Raw genomic sequence first — 23,097 nt, 5'->3', positions numbered from 1 at the left:
GGCAAGGAGGCCCAGACCGTGGAGGCAGGCTCCCCCCCCACCCCCACTCGATGGCGCGAAGGGTGGGAGCAAGGCCAGAGCCTCGGGGACCTAGCGGCCAGGGTGGGGGAAGGGAACGTCCTGGGACAGGGCTGCGGTGGGTGCCCCAGGGCGGCGCCCGGAGGTGGGCGGGGTGGGGGGCGGGGCGCGTGGCGGGGGCGGGCCGAGCGGGGGTCCGCGGGGGCGGGCGACGCGGGGGGCGGGGCGGGCGCCGCACCTAGCCGCTCCCGTGGCCCGCGCGCCTCTCCCCACCGGCGCCCCGCCCCGCAGCGCTCGCAATAAGGGGCGCGGTTCGGCGGGGCGGAGCGCGGCGTCCGGCGCGGCGGGCTGGGCGCGAAGGGCGCCGCGGGCGCGTGCCGCGCCATGGAGCTGGGGCCGGGGCTGAGCGCGGCGCTGCTGCTGCTGCTGCTGCTCCTGCCGCTGAGCCGCGCCGCCCGGTTCTACGCCAGGGTCGCCCTGTACTGCGCGCTGTGCCTCGCCATGTCCGTGGTGGCCTCGGCCGTCTGCCTGCTGCGCCACGGCGGCCGGACGGTGGACAACATGAGGCAAGGGCCGGGCCGGGCCGGGCGGGGGGGGGGGGGGCGCGCTTCCCTTCCGCTTCCCGAACTTTCTTCTGCCTTTCCCTCCTTCCTGCCCCGCCCGCCGCCCGCGGGCTCGCGGCTCTCGGGCTCTCGGGCGGGCGCGGGGCGGGCGCGGGGCGGGCGGGGACTCCCGGAGCTGGCGTCACAGTGTCCTCGCGCCCGCCCTCGCCCGCCGGGCATTTGCTCCGTCACGTGTCGTCGGGTCCCTGCGCCCGCAGCGGGGGGCCGGGCGGCGGGCGGATTTCCCAGAGAGGCGCCGGCCGAGCTGAGAGCGCCTCGGTCCTGCCATGTTCGCGGGGAAACCGAGGCCGCGTCGGCGGGGACCTGTCCCCGGGTCCCTGGTCGGGGCGCCCGTCGACCTCTCTCTGCACTCCTCCTGCCCACCGCCAGGTGATGGATGCACCTGTGCGCAGGCGCCGTGGCAGGTTCCTCTTTCCTGCCCCTTCCTCCTCTCGGGAAGCCGGGGAGGGGCTGGGGGTTCCTGGAGTCCAGCTTCCTAGCAAAGGGAAAGAAGGGGGCGGCGGCTGAAAGTTCCCTCTGGACTTGGCTTTGCCAGGCGGGGCGTGGGGTAGGGTCAGGCGGGGTTGCCCAGAACAGTTGGAAGTTGCTGGGGGTGGGGGTAGTTAGGACAAGGCGCCTTCCTGCCCTCTTTCCTTGTTTGCCCCCCTGGGGGGCTGTTGCTACACTTCTCTCTGCCCCATTTGGACTGCCCAGCGGGTGGCTTTTGCAATGGCCTCTTGGTGGCAGCCTGGTGTGGGGCCCTGAGGTCCCCACCTCCCCCTGTGGTCACAGGGCAGTGGGTGTGAGTTTCCTGGCCTCCTGCCATCTGTGTCCTGGCCAGTGGCTGGGAGAGGCTACTGCTAGAACTGGCCCATATGCCATGGGCCCCCAGGCCAGCCTCGGGCTAGTGGCTTCCCATGGAGCCCCCAAGAAGCCCCAGGTATACAGGGGGATGGTGGTGCTGTGGGGAGTGAGGACTCGGTGCAGAGGGCTGGGTGGGTGTTCAGTGGGACATTTGTGTGTGTTCTCGGTGGCCTGCCCCTGTGCCATCCTGAGGGGCCAGGCCAGTGTCCCAGGGAGCACAGATTCCAGGGCCAGCCCAGGTGTTCAGTCGCAGCAGGTTCCACACGTAGAGAGCCCTGCAGAGTGGGCAGGGCCTGTTTCCAGGGGCTGGGCACCCTCTGGGCTCGGCCCCAGGGCAGGCAGCTGGAGGCCCAGGGCCCTGGGGTCTCCCTGGGAGGAGCCTCCACTTAGCACCTGCTGCTCCAGAGCCGGGGGGAACCCAAGTGGGTTCAGGCAGCTCCAGGCCAGGGGACGGTGGGGCCTGCTGTGTCCTGGGGTGTAGGCAGGGGGTGCCCTAGCTTAGGAGAGCCTGGAGTGGGCTCCCCACTTCCGAGCAGGCCCCTTCCTTGCATTTAAAGGCCCGACTTGCCCTTCGTGGCTTCTGCCTGGACCCCAAAGCCACTTCCAGGGGCCGAGTCAGAAGTGGTGGCCGGACTTGGCAGGCTGCCTCCAGCCCTCCTGCCCCACTGACCCTGTCCCCCGCTCAGCCCAGAGGTTCTGGCCAGCTAGGGTGTCCTGCCCAGGACCCTGGGGGCTGTGGTGGTGCTCAGATGGGGCCTTCCTGCCACCCTCCCCGCCCCTGGCAGCACCAGCGTCTGGGACATACATGCTTTGTTCCTGCTGGCATGTGGGTACAGCAGGTGCTTTGTTCCTGCTGGCATGTGTGTCCCCCAGGGAGAAGGGAGGGCTGGAGGGTGGGGCAGGCCTAGGGGAGGCTTGGGATTCCACAGCCTCCTGCCCCCGCACCCTGGGTCCCGGGGCCCTATGATGACACCCGTGACTCCCAGCAAGGCTGGGGGGCTCCCCAAAGTGTGGGGCCCTAGGGAGGGGTCAGAAATGCAGAGAATGGGAAGGGACCAGGAGGATGGGGGCTGGAGAGCTGTGGAGAAGCAGCTGCTTGGGGACAGGCTGCCCACCCCTCATTTCAGGCCCCCTGTGGTCTGGGACGGCCCGTCTGTGCCTGCTGGGGCACCGCAGGCGCCTGGCGACCTTGGTCGCGGGCTCCACCTTACAGACAAGGGGACGCAACTTGCAATTAAGGCCAGGGGTGGTGCAGGGAGGAGAGGGTGATCCCCCAAGGTCCCTGAGTCAGGACATGGCAGAACTGGGAAAGATTCGAACCCACGGAGGGCGACTCCAGACTGCCTGCTTTCCTGTGCCCAGCCCAGGACTAGAGGCTGAGGGTGCAGCCCTGGGGCTGCTGCAGGGCTGGGGGTGGGGTGTTCCAGCATCCCTGAGCTCTAGGGGGGGCAGCCCCACTCTGCACCATGCCCCCCCAACATCCCATCCTCCCCGTGAGCCGAGACTGCCATGGCTGGGGCTGGCCCCTCCCACGGGGTTCCAGGTGGGGGCCTTTGCATTTGGATTGGAGTCCTGAGTGTGTCAGGACCGGTGATGGGAACAGGACAGCGCAGGCAGACTGCCTAGGGCTGGGACCAGGGACCCTGCTGGTGGTGTCCGCCCCTGTGTGCAGGGCTAGGGTGGGACTACAGGCCACGTTTCCTCATCCCAGGGGCAGACAGACACCCGTGTTCCATCGTGTGACAGAGGACAGGGGAGACTTGGGACGCTGTGTGTAGTCGAGTTGGGTTCAGCTGCAGGATCAGGAAACCCTAATAACAGGGGCTGAACGAGAGTTCACTTTATCGTGCGCCAAAGGATGCCAGCGTGGCAGCCGGCCCCTTCGCCCCAGCAGCCTCGGGCCCAGAGCGAGGCAGGAGAGGAAAGGGCGCCCTCCCCATGCTCTGTGCCCACACGAGGCCAGGACGGAGTGGCCATGACAGCCCTAGCTGCAGGGGTGTCCACACTAAACCTCGAGGAAGGGAGAACGGGCTCGTTCTGGCCGCAGCGCCCAGAGGACTTATCTGTTGGTCACGGTAGGAAGCCAGAAGGGCTCAGCCTCGTGGTCAGAATTGCCAGCCACCGCGTGGCCCTGGGTCTCCTGACAGAGGCACGAGACACAGAGCCCTCCCTCGTCACGGCTCTGGGGGCCTTGGTTCTCCTGGGGTGTCACGGGGGACAGACTCCGTCCCACAGGCCCAGAGGCTGGCGCGCTCCTGAGCCCTGGCGTCCAGGCCCTCCCTGCTCCTTGGCAAGGGCTGGGAGGGCTCCCCGGCCCTCCCTGGGCAGAGCCCAGGCCTGGCCCGGGGGTCTGGCTGAGGACCGTGGGCCTCGGCCCACAGAGCTGCCTGGGGCTCCTGAGAGAGGCCCAGCCCAAGACCAGGAGCTGAGGGCAAGGGTCAGAGAGTGGCCTTCGTGGGCACGGCTGGGCCAATAGCCTGGGCCCTGGCCTTGACCCACCTCCCGGCCACCTGGAGCGAGAGCGTAGGGAGGTCAAGTGTGTTGCCCAGAGTCATAGCTGGGAAGAAGGCAGCCAGGACCGCGGTCCCAGTCTGTCTGAGCCAGAGCCCGAGCTTGGGAGCAGCCGGGGTGTCCGGGGGCCAAGCTCCTGCAGACCCAGGGTCCCCATCACCACCTCGGGGCGAGGAGGAGAACACGGGAGATCTGTGCTCAGTCACTGCCCAGGACGTGCCCACGACTTGCGACGGTGACCACAACTCACCTGCACGCCCATGCCTCGGCGCATGGGGGGAAAGGCTCGGGCTGCGTCCAGAAGGGTCTGTGCCATTTGTGGCACTTGGTTCGGGATGGCCATCCTGGTCCGGGGCTGACTGGAAGGCTCCGGAGTGAGGCCCAGGCAGGACAGGGAGGGACCTCGGGCTGCTCCGGGTGCGAGTGCCAATGGTGCAAAGCTGGTCCCCTCACCCCCCTGGCAGCGGTCAGCAGCGCTTCTGGCACGCTGGGCTGGGCCCTCTGCACGTCCTGGGCCCATCTGGGCTCTAGGTGGGCTTGGCTTTACCTATAGCCTGAGGTGCACCTTCCCTGGGGTGCCCTGGGGCGGTGGGGAGCCCCTGTGTGGCGTTAAGGGCCGGAGGGTGTGGGGCCACAGTGATGTCTGCTACAGACTTTGAGGCCCTGGCTCCTTTTGGGGCAGAGGACAGGGCTGTCCCCCAGGGCCCTGTGGTTGCCAGGAGGAGAGCTCAGGTGAGCTGGGGTGTTTGGACACAAGACAAAGCCTGGGGCGGCTGCTCTGGCCACCTTGAGCTTCCTGCCGGGACAGCCCGGAGCAGACTTCTCAGCCAGCCGGGGCGACAGCCTCTCGTCCTGCAGTCCGGAAGCCCCCCCCTCGGGCCCTCTGCCCTGCAAGTCCACCCAGCTCGGGAGAGGAGGTGGGCTCAGGCCCATCCTGCTTCCCTAGTAGGTGACCTGGGGCGAGTCACCTCCCTGCCTCAGCTGTAGAGCAGTGTAATGACCGTACCTACCTGTGGGATGATTGTTGGAACCAGACGTGACAAACATCAGGCAGAGGCTGGGCACAGCCGGGGGTGGCATTTCTGTTCCTGCCTCTGGTTAGAACCGCTTCCTCCCCAGGCTCCCCAGGTATGTCTGCAGAGTTCAGCGCGAGCCTCTCTCTTTGCAAAACGCCCAGCGTGGACACACATACCATGTTTCCCCGAAAATAGGACGTACCCATAAAATAAGCCCTAAGCGGGATTGCTAAGCATGTGCCCGATAGAAGCCCTACCCTGAAAATAAGACCTAGTGACGGGCGTGGCTACGCAGCGCATCTGCACAACCCGTGCATTTCGTCACGGAGCGGTAAAGAAGATGAGTGGCCCTTCTCACCTGCCCCGTGAGAGCTCTATGGCTCGACAGGAGAGATGGGGGCCGATGGTTCTAAAGGAAATAGAGTCGCAAGACATTCAGGATGGAATTCGGGGTTTGGAGAGTATGTTCCAGAAGACGACGACTTAACTCTATTTGAATAAATGTAGGTGGTTATGCCGTACTTAAAAAAATAACACATCCCCTGAAAATAAGCCCTAGGGTGTCTTCTTCAGGAAAACTAAATATAAGACCCTGTCTTATATTCGGGGAAACACGGTACTCACCACCACTGCCATAGAAAACCTTGAAAATACAGGACGTTCAGGGAAGGAAAATCTGGTGGTCCCGTGTGTGCCACCTGCAGGTGGCGCTGTGTCCCCTGGAGGACACTTACGTGGCCTTTCTGCTCCCAGGAGGCACCTCCGTTCCCAGGCCCACGGACCAGCTGTGCCCCGTGCTCGCGGTGACTTGGACAGTCATGGAGAACGGCTGCCCGGTGCCCCCACTGCCCGCCGGCTGTCCGTCCTGGGGACAGGGTTTTTGCACAGTATCTTTCACGGGCAAAAACCTGACAGGGCCGGGCGCGGTGGCTCACACCTGTCATCCTAACACTCTGGGAGGCCGAGGCGGGCGGATTGCTCAAGGTCAGGAGTTCGAGACCAGCCTGAGCAAGATTGAGACCCCGTGTCTACTGAAAATAGAAAGAAATTAATTGGCCAACTAAAAATATATAGAAAAAATTAGCCGGGCATGGTGGCGTATGCCTGTAGTCCCAGCTACTAGGGAGGCTGAGGCAGGAGGATCGCTTGAGCCCAGGAGTTGGAGGTTGCTGTGAGCTAGGCTGATGCCACGGCTCTCACTCTAGCCCAGGCAACAGAGCGAGACTCTGTCTCAAAAAAAAAAGTGACAGGACCTGACCAACGCCGTCAACAGCACAGGCAGTCCAAGTGTCAAATGAAAAGAGAGAAGGTCGGGATGGACGGAGGTCAGGGCTGCGTCCCAGCGTGCAGGTGCTAATGCCACGGACCGTGTACTTAGAAACGGTTAAAACGGTCAAATGTATGTTACGTGTATTCTACCGCGATGAACAAAAGAGAGAAAAGGAAACTGGCAAATGCCATTGTCAGAGAGAACCACGTCCCATTTCCGGACGTGGCCGGAGCGTTCTCCCTGTGCACCGGGGCGTGGGTGGGTGTGCAGGTGAGTTTGTGGTCCCTGTCGTAAGTCGTGGGCACATCCTGTGCAGTGACTAAGCACACATCTCCCGTGTTCTCCTGCTCGCCCCGAGGTGGTGACGGGGACCCTGATTTGCTCTGCCCGTCCCTGCCGGTGGACACCCAGGCATGTTCAGGTGTCCCTAGTTCAGACCACACTGCAGTTTCTCCAGACCACCTCACTGCTGCCTTAGGGCAGGCGTGTGGAAGAAGATCGTGGGATCAGAGACACCAGGTTGCTTCAGGGCTCTCGTGGGCCCCGCAGGGCCCTGCGGGAACGTCCGTGCCTCTGTGGCGGCCTGCGCCAGTGGCTGGCCCCGTTCCAGCGTCCTGCCCAACGACGCTTCTTGTAATCAGGCTTTCTAATCTGTGCCGGTGGGAAGGATGAAGACACAGTTTCCTGTTCCAATTTGCATTTCCTTGGCGATGCAACCGGGTTATTTTCCTTATTTGGTGGACATCTATGCTTTGTCTGTTTCGTGAATCGCAGGCCTCGATGGTCTCCTTCAGTCCGCACGGGGATCCAGGGAGCCGGGTCCCGCGGATGCAAACACTGAGGCAAAGCCTCCTGGCGGCAGGCGGTTCTCCCAGCAGGTTCTCCCGGTTCTGCCAGGACCTGCCAACCCCGGCCTGCTCTCTGAGTGGGAGGGGGACAGGGGGGTGGTCTGGCCTGGAGAGAGGTGCCCGGAGCTGGCTGAGGCTGGCAGATGTGAGGAGGGGCCCAGGCTTCCAGATCCAGGGAAGGATGGCGCACTGAGACTCAGTTTCCCCCGTCTGCAAATGTGGGTGATGAGAGTTGACCTTCTCACTGCAGGTGTGACAGGTGCAGCTGGTTAGGAGTCTGGTGTGCAGACACAGAAGGACAAATCCTGTGCGATGCCACTCTCAGGAGGTCCCCAGAGTCGGCAGACCCATAGAGATGGGAAGTAGACAGATGGGGGGAGTGGAGTCTGCGTTTCATGGGGACAGAGTTTCAGTTTGGGAAGATGGAAGGTTCTGGAGATGGATGGTGGTGACCACGGCTGCACAGCAATGTGCATGTGCTTGCTGCCACTGAACTGTGCACCTTAAAATGGTGAAGATGGGGCCGGGCGCGGTGGCTCACGCCTGTAATCCCAGGACTTTGGGAGGTCGAGGCAGGAGGATTGTTGCGAGCAAGAGCGAGACCCCGTCTCTATGAAAAGAATAGAAAATTAGCCGGACGTATGCCTGTAGTCCCAGCTACTTGGGAGGCTGAGGCAGGAGGATCGCTTGAGCCCAGGAGTTTGAGTGAGCTAGGATGACACCACTGCACCCTAGCTGGGGCAACAGAGTGGGAGTCTGTCTCTAAAAAAAAAAAAAATGGTGGAGATGGCAAATTTTATGTTTTGTGTATTTTACCACAATTGGAAAAAAAACCAGTCTGGTTTTGGGTGAAGGACCCAGCTCTGAATCTCTGCTTTTCGGAGAAAGCTCCGGGACTGGGCAGTTACTTCGCCTTTCTCTATAAAGGGGGCCTCTTCCCTAGGGTGGGGGCCGCGCTAATCTGTGTGGAGCGTGGAACACGGTTGGTAGCCCCGCACATCCCTGCCCCATCCCCACCCCCAACTGCAGGGGACAGGAGGGACCCAGGGGTCCTGCCAGGAGCTCGCACCATCCGGCTCTGTCACCCGCAGGCCGACCCCCCATAAGCAGATGTCCCTGCTCTCCTCTGGCCGGGCCAGTGCCCGCGGGAAGTCCTTCGGGTGGCAGGGCTGCGTGCGGAGACTTAAGGTGCCCCTTGCACCGGCCTGGTCCCGGCCGTTGTGGGCTGCTTGGCGAGGCCTTGAGGTCGCAGGTTGCCCGGGGCAGCCCCCAGCGAGACTGGCCACCTGCCGGGAGTGGGGGCTCCCGGGGTGAAGGGGCTCAGGTCTCGGGACCCGAGGGTGTGCCGGCCCTGCTCCTGCTCTCAGCGTGGCCACGCAGGCCTCGGGGCCGTCCCGGGCCTGCTGCTTCCCGGGAAGAGGGAGCCCGAGGCCCGTGGGCAGGAGGGGTGAGCAGGGAGAGCAGCGCCTCTGGGTGTCTGGCCGGGGAGCCCCTCGGGGTGGCCCTTCCCTTTGCACCTTGCAGAGGTCTCCGCTTGGCTCTGACGCTTTCTTCCTACCTTGAGGGGGACGGTCACTCCCTTCGGTTGGGTCTCCTCCTCCCACAGGGTGTCTGTCCCCCCCCCCCGCCCCCCTGCTGTAGGGGTGTAGGGATCCCTGCACTCCTTCACCTGGGTGAGAACCAGCCCAGCCCCCTTCCAGCAGGGCACCACCTGGCTGCCAGGCGCACCCCTCTGGGAGGGCCGGGCATGTAGGGGTGCGGGGGGAGGGGGAGGCCGGGCAGGCCCTGGGGAGCGGGCTCCTTCCCGTGTGCCAGGTGTCTGACCTCCAGGGGCTTACTCGTCTTCCCTGACAGCTGGGGAGACTGAGGCAGGGCAGCAGCCCGCAGGTGGGTGAGCCAGGCCCCCAGGGCTGTCTCCACTGCGTGTCGCTGTCCCCCCCCCACCCCCGGCCTGGGCTCAGGCCCTGGGGCCTCAGTGCACCGTCCCCTTGCCCTCAGCATCATCAGCTGGTTCGTGCGAGGCTTCAAGTACGTGTACGGGCTGCGCTTCAAGGTGAACGGCCGGCAGAAGCTGGAGGTGGACCAGCCCTGTGTCATCGTCTCCAACCACCAGAGCATCCTGGACATGATGGGTAGGCCGGGGCGTGGGGGTCTGGCGGCAGGGGCCGCAGGCTCAGCCTGGAAAGCGTGGGGGGTGGCGGGGCAGCTCGGAGGAGCCAGGGGTGGGGCTGACACAGGCAGGGGACCTGTGAGTCCCTCCCTCCCCGAGCTGGGCACTGAGAACAGGAGGCTGGCAGTGCCGGCGGGGCACAGGGCCCGCCACGCCCTCACGCCGGGAGCTCTGTGTCAGCACCCCCGCGGGGCAGGAGGACGCCTTGCCCAGAGAGCCGGGGGCAGGCGGGATCCCAGCCAGGCACAGGCCCTTCCTCTCCCCCCAGGCCTCATGGAGATCCTGCCCAAGCGCTGCGTGCAGATCGCCAAGCGGGAGCTGCTCTTCCTGGGCCCCGTGGGCCTCATCATGTACCTGGGGGGCGTCTACTTCATCAACCGGCAGCGCTCCAGCACCGCCATGACCGTGATGGCCGACCTGGGCGAGCGCATGATCAGGGAGAACGTGAGTCCCGGCCGGGGTCTTCGGGGGAGCGGGGCTGTCGGTCCCCCAACAAGTGGGGCTCCTTAGGCGGGGAGGGGGCTGGCCTCCCGGGGCTGTGGGTGCAGCCCGGTGGCAGCAGCTCTTCTCTGCCCTGCAGCTCAAGGTGTGGATCTACCCCGAGGGCACGCGCAACAACAACGGGGACCTGCTGCCTTTTAAGAAGGGCGCCTTCTACCTGGCGGTCCAGGCCCAGGTAGGCCAGGCCTCGGCCTCACCGGGTGGGCAGGGGGTGGGAAGTGGGTCCAGGTTGGCTGAAGGCTGAGGGCGATTGCCCAGCCTGGCTGGGGGTCGCTGGCACTCAGGGACCTGCCACTGAGTGGGGACAGGGCCTCCGCCAATGCCTGGTCCCCTGACCCACCAAGGAGGGCAGCCCCTGCTCCCCCACGCTGAGCGGTGAGGCCTGGGGCCTGAGAGGCCGGCGGCACTTGGTGGGCACCTGAGCTCTCGGGCTCTAGCCCCCACTTTGCAGGTGGCTGGTGGGTGACCTGCCCGAGGTGGGTGGGGTAGGAGGCGAGGGCAGGAGGCTGGTGGGGTGATGCTGCTCCCGATCACTGGGGTGGGGTCGGGAGTGGGCAGCGGGTCCGGACAAGCAGGGCGTTCGGTGTGGGGCACGGGCGGCCTGGGTAGAGGAGCAGTGGGCTCCGCCTCTGTGCCTGGGGCTCTCTGGTCCTCAGCATTCAGGGGTGCAGCTTGTCCTGGGGTGTCTGGGAGGGGCTGGGGTGTGTCCATCCATGGAGTGGGGTCTCCTGGTGGGTGACAAGTGCCTGTGCCACCCCTGCCACTGTGCTGGGAGATTCACGTCAGGCGAAAGCCGTTGTCTGGGATCAGGCCTTAGAGCAGGGGTCTCAGCCTGTCCTCCTGTGACAGGTGGCCTCGCCCTGTGCGAGGCCCGGGGAGCCCTCATTTTTTTTTTTTTTTTTTTTGAGACAGACTCTCACTTTGTTGCCCAGGCTAGAGTGAGTGCCGTGGCATCAGCCTAGCTCACAACAACCTCAAACTCCTGGGTTCAAGCCATCCTCCTGTCTCAGCCTCCCGAGTAGCTGGGACTACAGGCATGCGCCACCATGCCCAGCTAATTTTTTTTATATATATTAGTTGGCCAATTAATTTCTTTATATTTATAGTAGAGACGGGGTCTCGTTCTTGCTCAGGCTTGTTTCGAACTCCTGACCTTGAGCGATCTGCCCGCCTCAGCTTCCCAGAGTGCTGGGATTACAGACGTGAGCCACCGCGCCCGGCCCAGAGAGCCCTCATTCTGGGGGCCCCCAGCTACGGCCATGGAGGGCAGGAGTTCTGGACTCTAGTCTCAGCTTTGCCCAGCAACCTCCTCCTGTTGTCAGGGGCCCCGGGATGCAGGGCGCACCTGCTGGGCCTCGGGCTGATGTCACTTCCGCGTGGGAGGTGGGAGGGAGAAGGGGCCAGGTTGGTAGGTCCTGAGAGGAGAGACAGGCCAGGTGGCGTCAGCCGGCAGACTGGCGCACTTCCTGCCCTCCCCATCGGTCTCTGGGCTGCAGCCTACCTGCCAGTGCCCTGGGGCTCCCTGCCTGCCTGGGTTAATGATCAGCTCCAGGTGCCTGTCCCTGTCTGCTGTGACGCTGGTGTCTTCCAGGAACACAGCAGGCTCCACCCCTCCCTGGGCCAGAGCTGCCCCCCTCGTCCCTGGGGTTGGGGAGAGGACAGGAAGGGAGGGCCGGGCAGGGAAGACCTTGGTGACCTCTCCCAGCTAAACGGGACAGGGCCCTGCGCCGCAGCTAATGTTATGGCCCAGCAGGGGACAGACGTGAGCCCGACAACACACGTGCTAGCTCGGGCGGGCTGGACCGCCCGGGGCGTGGCGGCGTGCCAGGCTCCAGAGGTCAGGTGTGGGAGGCCCTGGGCCAGGTGCCAGGACTGCTGGGGCCAGCGCAGGTGGGCAGGCGGGTGGAGAGGCAGGGCCGCGCTCGGCCGGGGGGTGAGGGCTCACCCCAGTGCCGCGTGTCCCTGCCCGCAGGTGCCCATCGTGCCCGTGGTCTACTCCTCCTTCTCCTCTTTCTACGACACCAGGACGAAGCTCTTCACCTCAGGTACGCGCCACGCGCCCCTGGGCACTCGCCCTGACCGTCCCCGTCTGGGTGGCTGCAGTGGGCCAGACCCCGGCCACACAGTAGCCATGTGGTGAATGAATGAATGAATGAATGAATGGATGAACCAGTCAGTCTAGAGTCCCAGCTACGGGCTGGCATTGCTTCCTGTCATTCACCCTTCCCAGTGGCCCTGGGAGGTGGGTGGGAACTGAGGCTCCAAGAGGGTGGCCGCGTGGCGGAGTGTACACAGGTGGGCTGGGCCCACAGCCCCGGGGGCGGCTGATGAGCCCGTGTGTCCCGGCTCCCCACGTGGGCACGTGGGACCAGGGCAGCCCAGGCCAGCGGCCTCCCAGGCACCCCCCGCACTGGCCAACGGGCTTGGGGGCCTGCCCTTCCATCCAGACAGGGTGCCCTGGCCCCTCGTGAGAAGGTGGGGTCAAAGGTCGAAGGGTGGTGGGGGGGAGCCAGCTCTCTCCCACACCGGAGACCCCGCAGCCCCCCGCCCTCCGTGGAAGATGGGGGCACAGAGTGGGGTGGGGCTGAGCAGAGAGGGGCCCAGCCGAGGGAACGTTCTGGGGGTGGGGGGAGACAGGTTCTGGGTGGCGGGCGCTGTTCACAGTGGGGCATAGTGTTGTCAAAACCCACCAAGCACATGCCACGGGCTGCGCGTTTCGCCATGTCAGTATCGCCTCAATTAAAAACAAGCTGGGGGCCAGCGGGGGCTGGGGTCAGAGCTCCCTGGGGAGGGGGCAGGGCGGCCCCGGGAGAGCAGAGGCTGCCCCCGGCCGCTGACGCCCACCGCCCCATCCCAGGGACAATCACGGTGCAGGTGCTGGACGCCATCCCCACCAGCGGCCTCACGGAGGCGGACATCCCCACGCTCGTGGACACCTGCTACCAGGCCATGAGGAGCACCTTCCTGCACATATCCAAGCTGCCCCAGGAGAACGGGGCCGCCGCAGGGCCCGCTGTCCAGCCAGCCCAGTAGCCTGGGTCGTGGGGTGGGGCAGGACCTGGAGAGGGTGGGCGGGCAGAAGGCGGCTGGAGGACGCACAGGGACCCTTGCCCATGCTGCCAAATATCACTGTGTCTGGCTCCCCGGCTCCCCCGGCTCTCATTCGGGCCCTGGAAGCAGGAAGCCCCTTCTTCCGCTGACCTCAGACCCAGGCTCTCCACGTCCCCTCCAGGAGAACCAGCCGGACCCTCCCGGGCTCTGAGGCGGGGACTCGCCCACCGTGTACCTCCAGGGTCTGGGATGATGCAAAACCAGGCCTGAGGCTGTGGCCTGCAGGTGGGCTGAGAGGTCCTCAGGACAGCCCAGTGGCCCTGGGGACAGCCGGGGTGCCCGGGTCTGGCTGCCCAGGGCCCGCCAGGGGCAGAGTTGGGTTCTAGGTCCGTGCTGTGGCCTGCATCAGGCCCTCAGGGAGAGGAAGGGGCTCGGGGGGTCAGGACTCCCGGCCGCATGCACCCTGGACCACAGGGAGCCGGAAAGCGGGGTCTGCTGTTGCCCCGGCCCCGAGGACCTGCGGGTCAGTGTTGCACTTGCTATTTTTGTAAAGGAACCTTGGAAGTAACTGCGTGCTGTGGTCACTCAGGGTGGGTGGGGCTGCCTCAGGCCTCTGACTAGGGATGTGTGTGTGTCTTCCGGGCTGCTGCCTCCAACCCCCCAGACTGTGGGGCCAGCTGCCCCCCAGGGCCCAGGTACAAGCACCCCCATCCCTGCACAGAGCTCCCTTCCAGGGGCAGGCGTGAAGGCATGGGCGAGGCACTGTCCCTGTGGCTCCCAGAATCCACCTGCTCCGGCCCCTCTTGGAGATGGAGGACCCAGGCCTTGAGGTGCCCCTGGAGCCCCCTCGTTCTGCCTGCTGCCTTCTTCCCCGCCCCCTTGCCAGCCGGCACTAGGTAGTGGGCCCGGGTGGAGTGGCCAGGAGAGGGTGGGCACAGCCCCCAGTGCCAGGTGGAGGGGGCTCCTCTCCCCAGGCCCCCAATCCTTCCATTGACACAGCAGCTCAAGTCTCGATTTTATTCTGACAAAAACCAGGGCAGAGTATCCCCCAGCCCCCCGCAACCCGGCTGCTGCCTCCAGACAGGCTGCCCAGTGGCTGCCACCGGTCCCTGGCTCTGGGCAGGGAGCCTCGTACCGTCCCTGCGCCCCCCAGGGCCCTGGGAAGCTGTCGGGGTTGTCAGGGTGGATTCGCACAGAAGACCCCCCGGCCCACCCCGTGCCTCGGTCCAGGGAACCACCTGCGCCAGGGGAGAGGAAAGGAGAGGGCCCTTCCCGCCTTCCGCCAGGGCAGCCGGCTCGGTCCGGCCTGGGTAGAGAGTCAGGCCTTGGCAGGGCCAGTCACGACTCCTTGTTGCAGGAGCCTAGGGTCAGAGGAGGGTCTGAGGTCAGAGGTCGCAGCTCCAGGCCTGTGGCCACCCCGCCCCATGGGGGTCCCAGGCTCCTGGGTGCTCTGGGCGCGTGTCCGGCACTCACAGGACCCCAACTGCTCCTCTAGGAAGGAGATCTGCTCGCTCAGGGAGTCGATGCGGCCCAGCTGCTGCAGGGAGTGTGCCAGGAGGCTGCCGGGGTCCGGGAGCCCGTGCTCCAGGGCCTGCAAGGCCAGGCTGTGCAGCGGCGCCAGCAGCAGCTGCAGCTTCTGTGGGGGTGAGCGAGGTGGCATGACCCGGGGCCAGCAGCTTACCCTCTGTTCCCCGGGAATCTAAGAACCCTGCCCAGGGACCTAGCTGCAGGGCTCTGGGTGTCCACTGGAGGGGTCTCGGGCCCTGGCCAGTGGGAAGATTGGCAAGAGCACTTTGTCCCTGTGGACAGAGGCAGGGGATGAGCCCTGGGCCTGAGGGGCGCCAAGCTCGGCTCCTCCCGTCTTGGGGTCCCAGTGGCTGGCCGGCTGCCCCTGCCAGGTGTGGCAGCCAGGCAGGGCCCTGGGCTGTCGGCGGCAAGGAGACCTCCCTGGGACCAGGGTCTTTGCAGACCCCCCCAGCCCCAGCCCCAGCCCCGTGAACCCTACAGCCATCCTGCGGGTCGGAGCCACGTCCTGAGGACCACAGAGAGTGGTGGGCCTCGCCCTGGCCCGGCCCTCCACTGTCACCAAGGAGCTGGCTGCCGAGAGGGCTGGTGCGGCCCCACGCCCTGGGCTCACCTCCTCCAGCAGGTCCACCCTCGACTGCAGCCGCTGCACTTCCTCCTTCACCGCGCTGTCTGCTCCTAGGGGCAGAGCCAGGCCTGCATGAGGGGGGCTGGCACCCCCACGCCCGTGGCCTCTGATCTGGAGGGGCTGGCCCCGGCCACGGCTCCAGCCATAGGGCAGAGCCAGGGCACAGTCTCAGGCCCGTGGCCAACCCCACTGTCCCCCAGGGGCTGGCCTGGGGGTCTCGGGCCCTGCCCCCACCCGCACGCCGTGCTGTGTGGCCCTGCGCGTCCGGGGTGCGGGGTCCCGGCTGCACTACGGGCGGTCCGAGCCGAGTCCGAGCTGCGCTCTTGGGTGCCGGGCTGCCGACGGCGCATTATTACTCACGGTACGAGTTTGAAGTGTCACAGCGCGTACCAAAAGTAATAATGTCCCGTCACCAGCAGAGATGCGTCTTCCAGGCTGCCAGCTGGCACACGGACGGGACCCCAGGGTGGGGCCTTTCACTTTGTTGGCTGAGATGAGGCCCCCACAGCCCTGGAGAAACCCTACCGGGGACCCACCTGCCTTCCACCCCGTGACAGCCGCCCACCAGCCGAGTGCCTGGCTCACCCCTGCTGCACCCCCCCACAGATGCCTCACCCCTGCTGCACCCCCCGCAGAGCCTCAGGGTGACGCACACCCACCTGCCTGCTCCCCTACCCAGACACAGCCGCAAGGGGGGCGAGGTTACCTGTCATGGGGCTTGGGGCCACCCTGGGGGGCCCTCCCTGGGGCAGGCAGAGAGTACCGTCTGCAGACGGGCTGTGGCCCTCCCAGCCCTGGCACCAGTAACTGCCCTCCGTGTTGACGCAGCGCTGGGGACAGCCGCCCCCTCCGGTGCTGCACTCGTCCACATCTGCAGGAAACGGGGGCGTCAGATGCAGCAGGAGGGGTCGCACGCATACAGACCCCCTCGAGACACCCTGTTAATAACGGGCCGCCGTTTTGCCCAGCAGTGACCCCAGGACACTCCAGCAGGCACCAGGAGACCTCTCCCGGGCCCCCTCCCCTGCCAGGGGGCAGAGCCAGCCTCACCTGACTGGCAGGTGTCACCCCGCCAACCTGCAGGGCAGCGGCAGCGGCCTGGCTGGACACAGCTCCCTCCGTTCTGGCATGGCGGCTGGCACACTGCTGTGGGTGGGGAGACCAGTCACTGCCTCGGAGGGCCCCCGGTGCTCCTGGGGGCGCAGCCAGGGCGGGGGTGCTCGGCAGCCGGGACGCGCCGCGCTCAGGGTTACAGGGGAAGGAAGCAGCGGCCTGGGGTGGCTTCCCTCCCAACCGGCCTGGGCGCTGCAAGGGCGCTGCCCTCACCTGCCGAGCAGGCCCCGGGGAGCCCGGCGGTCCCGGCGGTCCTCTTCCAGCCGGGGCAGCAGGCGTAGCGCGGCCGGGTGGGCGCCGGGCCCGGGCTGTGGCGGTAGGCGGTCCTATAGAGGGTTCTGTGGGGTGGGCAGGCGGCTCAGAGGGGCAGCACGCCCTCCCCATCTGCCACCTCCTGGGCACCTGGAGCCCTCTCTCTGAGTGGGCAGGGTCACCCCAACGTGTCCCCAGAAGTCCTCTCCCTGAGGGACGGCAGCGCAGGGCCACTGACCAGCACTCACCGCACCCAGGTGCCAAGCAGGGTGCTGAGGGACGGCAGGAAGCCCCAGCCCCGCGTGACCGAGCAGGGCCTGCGTGAGGCCCCTGGCTTCCAGCCTCCTACCACGGGGCCCAGGGGCGGGCCTGCCTGGGCCGTGGCGGGTCGTGGCAGAGCCGGCTGCCGCTTCACCCTGGGCTCCAGCTCCTGGAGGCTAAGGGCGCTCTGAGAAGCTGAGCGCCTCTGACGTGTCCCCAAACCTAGGTCCCTCCCCCAGCAGGGCCAGCAGGGACCTGGAGGGGTGGGTGGGCTCAGGAGTCCGGGCTTTTACCAGGTCTCCGCCTCCCGGGTGTTTCTGGGCTGGGTGAGGAGGCGCAGTGCCCCACACCCACCCACGGCTGGGAGCCAGCGCCCCTCACGTGGGCAGGACCGGACACGGCAGGGTCTCCACGTGTCTGCCGGGGTGACAGGCAGGTGCAGGGAGTCTGGCATCATCCCAGTGAGTAAGGGCTTGCAGCCGGTGATGCCGGGGAGAGGTGAGCAGCCCGAATGTGCAGGGGCGGGACGGGACGGGTGTCCCTCTACACGTGTGCAGGCCCTTAAGGTGGTGTCCTCTCAGACGGGCCAGGGTGCAGGACGCAGTCCAGTGCTGGTGGTGACTAGGTGACGTCCTCGCACCCGGACTGCTGAGACAGAACCGGCCAGCCTGGGGAAGTCCGTCTCAGCAAGTCCTCTGGCCTCAGTTTCCTATCTCGGGGCCCAGGGTTCGCCACCGCCGCCGGGCAGGCTGCTGTGTGGCAGATGGGGCACCGTGGGGGACTGGCCCTCGGGGGGCTGGGGCTGGGCGGGCTGGCGGCGGGGGCACCCACCGGTAGGTGCTGCAGGCTCGGTGCCCGTCGCAGGTGGTGAGGAAGGGCTGGTACACACGCTGCACGAAGGACTCGGAGACGGGGCGCTGGGGAGCCCCAACAGCACACACCCTGCGGCTGTGGGGGTGGGGCCAGAGCTCAGCCAGGGACCCCAAGGGAGCTGAGGACATGAGCCCACGGGGAACCCCTCAAGACCTGGGGCGGCCTTGGGGAGGGGCTGAGGGCTGTTGGCCGCACCCCCACCCCCGGCCCCCAGAGGCCCTCGCCCCGCTCACCCCGGCCGGTAGACGTGCTGGGTGCCGCCCGCTCCCAGCACCAGCAGCCACAGCAGAAGCAGGTCCCGGGAGCCCCACATGGCCTGTGTCTCCGGGGGGGACGGCCTTCTCCTCTGCGCACCCTGGGGCACACAGCACGGTCCTGTGAGCCCCCGAAGAGGCCCCTGCAGGCGCCTTCGTTGCAGCCTGTGCTCGGTGCACGATGCCTGCCCAGCTTAGCACTTTTGAGGGGAGCCCCAGGGGCCGTGCCAGCTCCCCCCACCCTCAGGCCCACCTCTTCCAGCTAGGCCGGCCCCTCACCAGCCACAGACAGCCGGGCCTGGGGGCTGCGGAAAGGGATACCCTACAGAGCGCTTGGGGCAGGAACCATCTGGACCCTGCCAGGCTTGGTCTGGGACACCCAAGGGCGCCTGAGGCTCCAGGAAAGGTGACTCCAGGAAGGTGGGCCCAGGTCTGCATCTGGGCCGTTCCTCCCTCCCCGCTGGTCTCGGTGCCCCCCTTGTCACAGCAGGGAGGGGTGAGCTTGCCCCTCTCAGTCTGTGGACGGGTGTCAGTGGGCAGAGCTGGAGCCCGAGGGCGGCTGTGGGGTCCCATCGGGGTGCAGGTGCCTGGCATGTGAGCAGGTGCTCGACAGGAAGGAGCTGCTGTGGGGTGTGCACATTCAGAGATCCCCAGAGGGGGGTGGCACACATTTAAGAGGGGGTCACTCCCAGGCTGGCATAAGTGTCAAGTAGCCCAGAGCTCCCAGGGCAGAGGCCCCACCGGGGCCAATGAGGCAGCCAGTTGACGGACCACTGGAGCTGGTGTCCGACCCCCTTCCAGCTGCGAGTGGGAGGCAGGGAGCTGGGTGAGGCTTCCTGGGAGTATGAGAGACTCCAACCCAGACTTAATGGTCTGTGAAGGGACTGGGGGGGTGGCATAGGTCCCATCCTGTGTGCAGCCAGAGGTCCAGGAAGCTAAGGATCTCCCCGCCGTGCACTGGGGGGCCCACCCCAGGCCTCTCGTGGGTGCTCCCAAAAGGGTCAGGCTCCTCCCAGGTGGCTGCCCGGCCCTGGGGAGTCCTCAGCAGGAAAGGGCCAGGAGACAGGGGAGGTGGAGCTTGGGGTAAGGCTGTCTGTCCACTTGTCTGGGACTCTTTCCTCAGACACCACTAGGGTCTCCAAAGCCTGTCTGGTTCTGACAGTCCGTCCCACGGACAGTGACACCCACAAGGGGTTACTGGACCTTCCTCCTGGCTGAGCCCCACCCCGTGGGGAGAGCAATGCCATGTCCGCTTTGCACAGCAGTCACTGGGCAGTCCCTGAGCTGGGGCCCGGCCATGCTCTGGCTACTGCAGGGTAGGGAAGGCAGCTGGGGGAGGGGCCTTCCACACCTGTCCCCCATGGGCTGGAGAGGAAGGGAGGGCAGGGCCCTGGCCAGCTCAGGTGTTGGGACTTCTTTTGGGGGCAGGGGGCCATCCCAGCAGTTTCTGGGCAGGGGCCCATCCTGCTAGTCAGAGTTGGTGGGGACGATTAACTCTGGGGGGTGGGCCTTGCCAGGAAGGAAGAGGTCGGGGGGGGGGGGGCAGGGGGTGCCAGAGCTCCACAGCCCCCGTGCCCGGCCCTGGGCCTGGGGAGCCCGGTCTCCCCGGGGAGGATGTCACTACCCCTCACGGCGGCCGTGCAGAGCGCCTCCGTGACTGCGGGAAGCTGTCTGGAGAGGGAACCGCGGTGAAGAGGAGACACTCAATTTTTGAAAGTCATGCTTTTCCCCAAGGCCGAGGCGGCCTGGCGCTGCCACGCCGGGCTCCGCGAACCTCGTTCCCTCCGGTGTCACAGCGGCGGCCGGGCGGGAGCGGGCGCTGGGGGCGGCCCGCGCGCAGGCCGAGAGCTGCAGTGTCCCGGTCCCCGCCGGCGTGACGCGGGCCCTGCCCGCACCTGCCGCCCACCTGCCGGGCCGCAGCCCCCGCCGGGGAGGGCGACACCGACGCCAGCCAGCGCGGGGCTGCCCCGACCCTCCCACCGGGCGGCGCTCCGGGCGGCGGGGCCCGCGGGGGCGGGCGCAGGCGGGGCAAGCCCGACGACCATCCCGCGCGGCCCGGGGGCGGGGGCGGGGGCGCAGCGCGACCCCCCGGGGCGGCCGCCGGGCTGCGCCGCTGGGTCGGGCCGGGAGCGGGTCGGGCCGCGCCGCCCGGCACCGGCAGGGGGAGCCGTCTCCCAGGCCGCCGGCCCATTCTCCGGACCGGCCGCCGCGGCCGCCCGGGCGGGGGTCACGCGTGCAGGCCCGGCGCGGCCCTCCGCGCGCCCCGGCCCGCGCTCCTCCCGGTCCCTGCGGTCGCTTTGCGTCGCCCGGCGGCAGCCCCCAGTTCCGCGACAGCAGGGTCACCCTCTCCGTCCCTCGGGGTTTGGAGGGTCCCGCCCCCGCCCCCAGCCCGGCGGCCGGCAGACCCCCGCCCGGCGCCCTCCTCCGCGCCCCCGGCCCGGCGCCCGGCTGCCTCCGCACTCACCGCCGGATCCGGGGCGCGCACGCGCCGCCGCGGCCGCAGCGCGAGCCCGCGCCGTGGGGGCCCCGAGCCCCGCCCCGCCCCGCCCCCGGCCCCGCCCCACCTGGCGGCCCCGCAGGAGCCCCGCCCCCACCCCGGGTGGGCTCGCCGGCCCCCATGAGCAAGAGGCACAGGCCGTCCCGCCCCACCCCGCCCCCATTGCGCAGATGGGGAAACTGAGGCCCCGTGGCGGGCGGGCTCCCCGCCAGGCCGGGCAGTGAGTCAGCTAGAACTCGGGGTTGACGCAAACCCGCCTCGGAGCCCGCATCCCCAGCCCGCTCTGCGAATGGTGAATCCCTGGGTCCTCCCTGAGCCCCCGCACAGGGCGCGCGCGCGGGACCCAGGACTGAGCCAGGCTGCCAGGAGCCAGGAGGCCGCCTGGGGCGCTCACGCCGACGGGGGGCCGGGGTTCGATGAGGACCCCTTTGCTAGCTGAGCCTGTGAAAGCCTCTAACCGCCAGCGCGCTAGGTGCCAGGCGCCGGGCTAGAGCTGACCTCTGCCCGCAGTTACGGGGCGGGCACCATGGCCCTCCCAGGCCCAGAGACCCACACGGCAGAGCCCAGACAGGCCCCAGGGGCGACACGGAACCTCCCTCTAACATGGCACGTAGGTTGGGGTGCCGGCCCCAGTCCCACCTGCATTCCCTCAGGCAGGGGCACCCCCACCGTGGTCTCTGCCCCACTGCTCTGTTCAAGACAGAGCGCTCCTCCGGGTGAATGCACAGGCCCCCAGGGGGTCCCCTCATGCCCACTCCCAGAGGTCCCTGGGCTGGTCACCTCTCCTCTCCCGTTTCCAAATTTATAACCAGAGGCCCAAGCAGCCCTGGGGACTCTGGTACCCATAAGCCGTTTCCCGCCAACCCAAGCCCAGCCCAGGGCGCTGCCCCAGTCACACATGCTCTGTGCCCAGGCCACCCAGGGCACCCGGACTGCTGGGACTCACCTGGCAAGGGGGAGCTCGTCATCCCCTGGACACTGGTGGCGGCTACTGCTCTGGGTGGTGGGGGCCTTCTGTGCCCCCCCTGTGCCTGGGGCTGCGGGTCAGAGACGGGAGGGCGTCGGTGCCTCGGCAGAGTCTCGGGCACCGTGACGTCTAGGCACTGGGAAGGTGACGAGGGTCTAGCCTTCCATCCTGCTGCGGGACCTCAGCCCACACTGGGCCTGCAGACCCCGTCCTGCCCCCTCACCCGGTCGCTTCCCAAGTAGAGCCGGCCTCAGTCCCAGTCTGCAAAATGGGGCCGGCTCCAGCCCTGGGCTCCCCGGAGCTGAGGTAGGTCACAGGAGGTAGGTGACAGGGGCGTGAGCCCCACGAGTGGAGCTGAAGGTCCCCTACAGAGCCCTGGTGCCTGGTGAGGGGCCTGCGGACTAGCAGGGAAGGGCTGGCAACTTGGGCCTGCCTTGGTGCGCGGAGCTGAAGGACAGGAGGGGTCCGGTGCCTGGAGAGGAGCCCCCCGTTCCTGGTCCTTTCCCAGATCAGGGGGCCCTAGGAGCTCCCGGCAGGTGGGTCTGAGGGGCCGCTAGGGCAGCTGCTGTCTCGATGTCCGTAATTGCGAGTGGGGGGTTCCTAGGTTTCGTGACCCCCTGAGCCCAAGCAGCTCTCACTCGGCCCTGGGCAGTAAAGAGTTAAGAGTGGGGCCTAGGGGACTCTAGATGTGAGAGCCCCTGTGCTCACTTGACCCTTTGACCTGCCCGTCTCCCCCTGCCTGAGGCAGGCAGAGGCGTGGGCAGACGGGGTGCTCTGCCCCAAGCTGGGAGGGCCTCACCTTCTGCCCTGTCACCTGAACATGGGCATTCTTCTCGGGTGGGCTCCTTGGGAGGCATGCGTGGGTGTATGTTGCAAAAGGTGCGGCCCCTGGGACCCCTGTGGCTTTGGGAGCTTTGAGAGGGGACTTCAGCTGCTCTAGGGGGCTTCCCCAGGGCCCCAGGTGGGCCGGAGAAGTGGCCCACTTGCCCACACCACAGCCCACCGAGCTGTCCCCAGGCCTGAGCCCCTGGGACCAGCTGCACAGGAGACCGGGCTCCTCCTAGCACAGTTCCTCCCCCAGGGCTGGTCCCTGGCCAAACCCCTTGCTACATCCCCCAGCCCTGGGGACGGCCGGGGTCCCCACAGAGGAGTGAGGGGCGCCCGGCCCCACCCAGTGGGCCCAGCCGAGCTGAACTTTGCTGCCAAGCGGGGCTCCCTGGGGAAGCCGGGCCAGGTGGTACGGGCTCCAGGGGCAGGGCCAGGCTGCCTTGGCTTTTCCTTCCAGGGGTCTCGGGGCCCTGGGCAGCCAAGGGTGAAGTGTGGGTGTCAGGCAGACTGGATTGGGACCTAGACTGGGCCACTGGCCAGGCACGGCGTGGCCAAGGGACTCTCGTGGCTTCTCTGTGCAGCAGCAAAGACACGGGTGGGAAGAGCCCATGAGTCGCCTGCCTGCTGGGAGCCCACTCTGCCTGATCCCTGCCCCTCCGAGCCACCCTGCCATACCTGATGCTGCCGGGGCTTGGCCATGGCCACGGCCACCACTGCTGCCTCTGCAGGCTGGGGACAGACCCTGCCCCTCGCTGGGGCCTCTGGGCCCACTGGCCGCCCCGGGGCACCTCCCGGGGCCCACCCGCCTGGCCGCCGCTGGAGCCTCCCTCTGGCCGCCAGGGCAGCTGGCGAGGTGCGGGAGGCCCGACCGGGCGAGGAAGGGCGGCTTTTTATGCTCCATCCGAGTCAATCGGGATTGGGATGGGCCCTTCCCAGCCGGACTTCCTGTGTGTGTTCTCTGCTGATAACGGGGGTCTGTCAGCGCACAAACAGGAGGCTGGGGGTGGGGGGAGGCGCCACGTGAGGGGCCTGGCTGTGCTGCCGGGGGA

The 23,097-nt window shown here is 67.2% G+C and overlaps 2 protein-coding genes across 6 annotated transcripts; one reads left to right on the top strand and one right to left on the bottom strand.

Moving 5' to 3' along the window:
- The first annotated feature begins 282 nt into the window (after positions 1-282).
- On the top strand, positions 283-13,419 carry AGPAT2 (1-acylglycerol-3-phosphate O-acyltransferase 2). 2 transcript variants are annotated; one of them, XM_020289564.2, is made up of 6 exons: positions 283-584; positions 9,128-9,261; positions 9,568-9,743; positions 9,880-9,975; positions 11,773-11,845; positions 12,658-13,419. In XM_020289564.2, exons 1-6 carry the CDS (start codon positions 403-405, stop codon positions 12,831-12,833), a joined length of 837 nt encoding a protein of 278 aa, XP_020145153.2. In that variant the 5' UTR covers positions 283-402; the 3' UTR covers positions 12,834-13,419. The 2 variants fall into 2 exon arrangements, with proteins under 2 accessions (XP_020145153.2, XP_075865319.1); XM_076009204.1 differs by lacking the exon at positions 283-584 and adding an exon at positions 1,482-1,560.
- A 435-nt stretch (positions 13,420-13,854) lies between these two features.
- On the bottom strand, positions 13,855-22,845 carry EGFL7 (EGF like domain multiple 7). 4 transcript variants are annotated; one of them, XM_076009201.1, is made up of 10 exons: positions 22,724-22,845; positions 21,200-21,290; positions 17,736-17,877; positions 17,461-17,577; positions 16,330-16,454; positions 16,054-16,149; positions 15,710-15,874; positions 14,989-15,053; positions 14,325-14,487; positions 13,855-14,212 (listed from the first exon to the last, which is right to left on the bottom strand). In XM_076009201.1, exons 1-10 carry the CDS (start codon positions 22,745-22,747, stop codon positions 14,190-14,192), a joined length of 1,011 nt encoding a protein of 336 aa, XP_075865316.1. In that variant the 5' UTR covers positions 22,748-22,845; the 3' UTR covers positions 13,855-14,189. The 4 variants fall into 4 exon arrangements, with proteins under 4 accessions (XP_075865316.1, XP_075865315.1, XP_075865317.1 ...); XM_076009200.1 differs by having other exon boundaries at positions 13,855-14,487; XM_076009202.1 differs by lacking the exon at positions 22,724-22,845 and having other exon boundaries at positions 13,855-14,487; positions 17,736-17,857.
- Positions 22,846-23,097: the final 252 nt, after the last annotated feature.

The sequence above is a fragment of the Microcebus murinus genome, chromosome 12 (assembly GCF_040939455.1).
Source record: "Microcebus murinus isolate Inina chromosome 12, M.murinus_Inina_mat1.0, whole genome shotgun sequence".
NCBI lineage: Eukaryota > Metazoa > Chordata > Mammalia > Primates > Cheirogaleidae > Microcebus > Microcebus murinus.
This window is presented reverse-complemented; position numbering and strand designations above follow the sequence as displayed.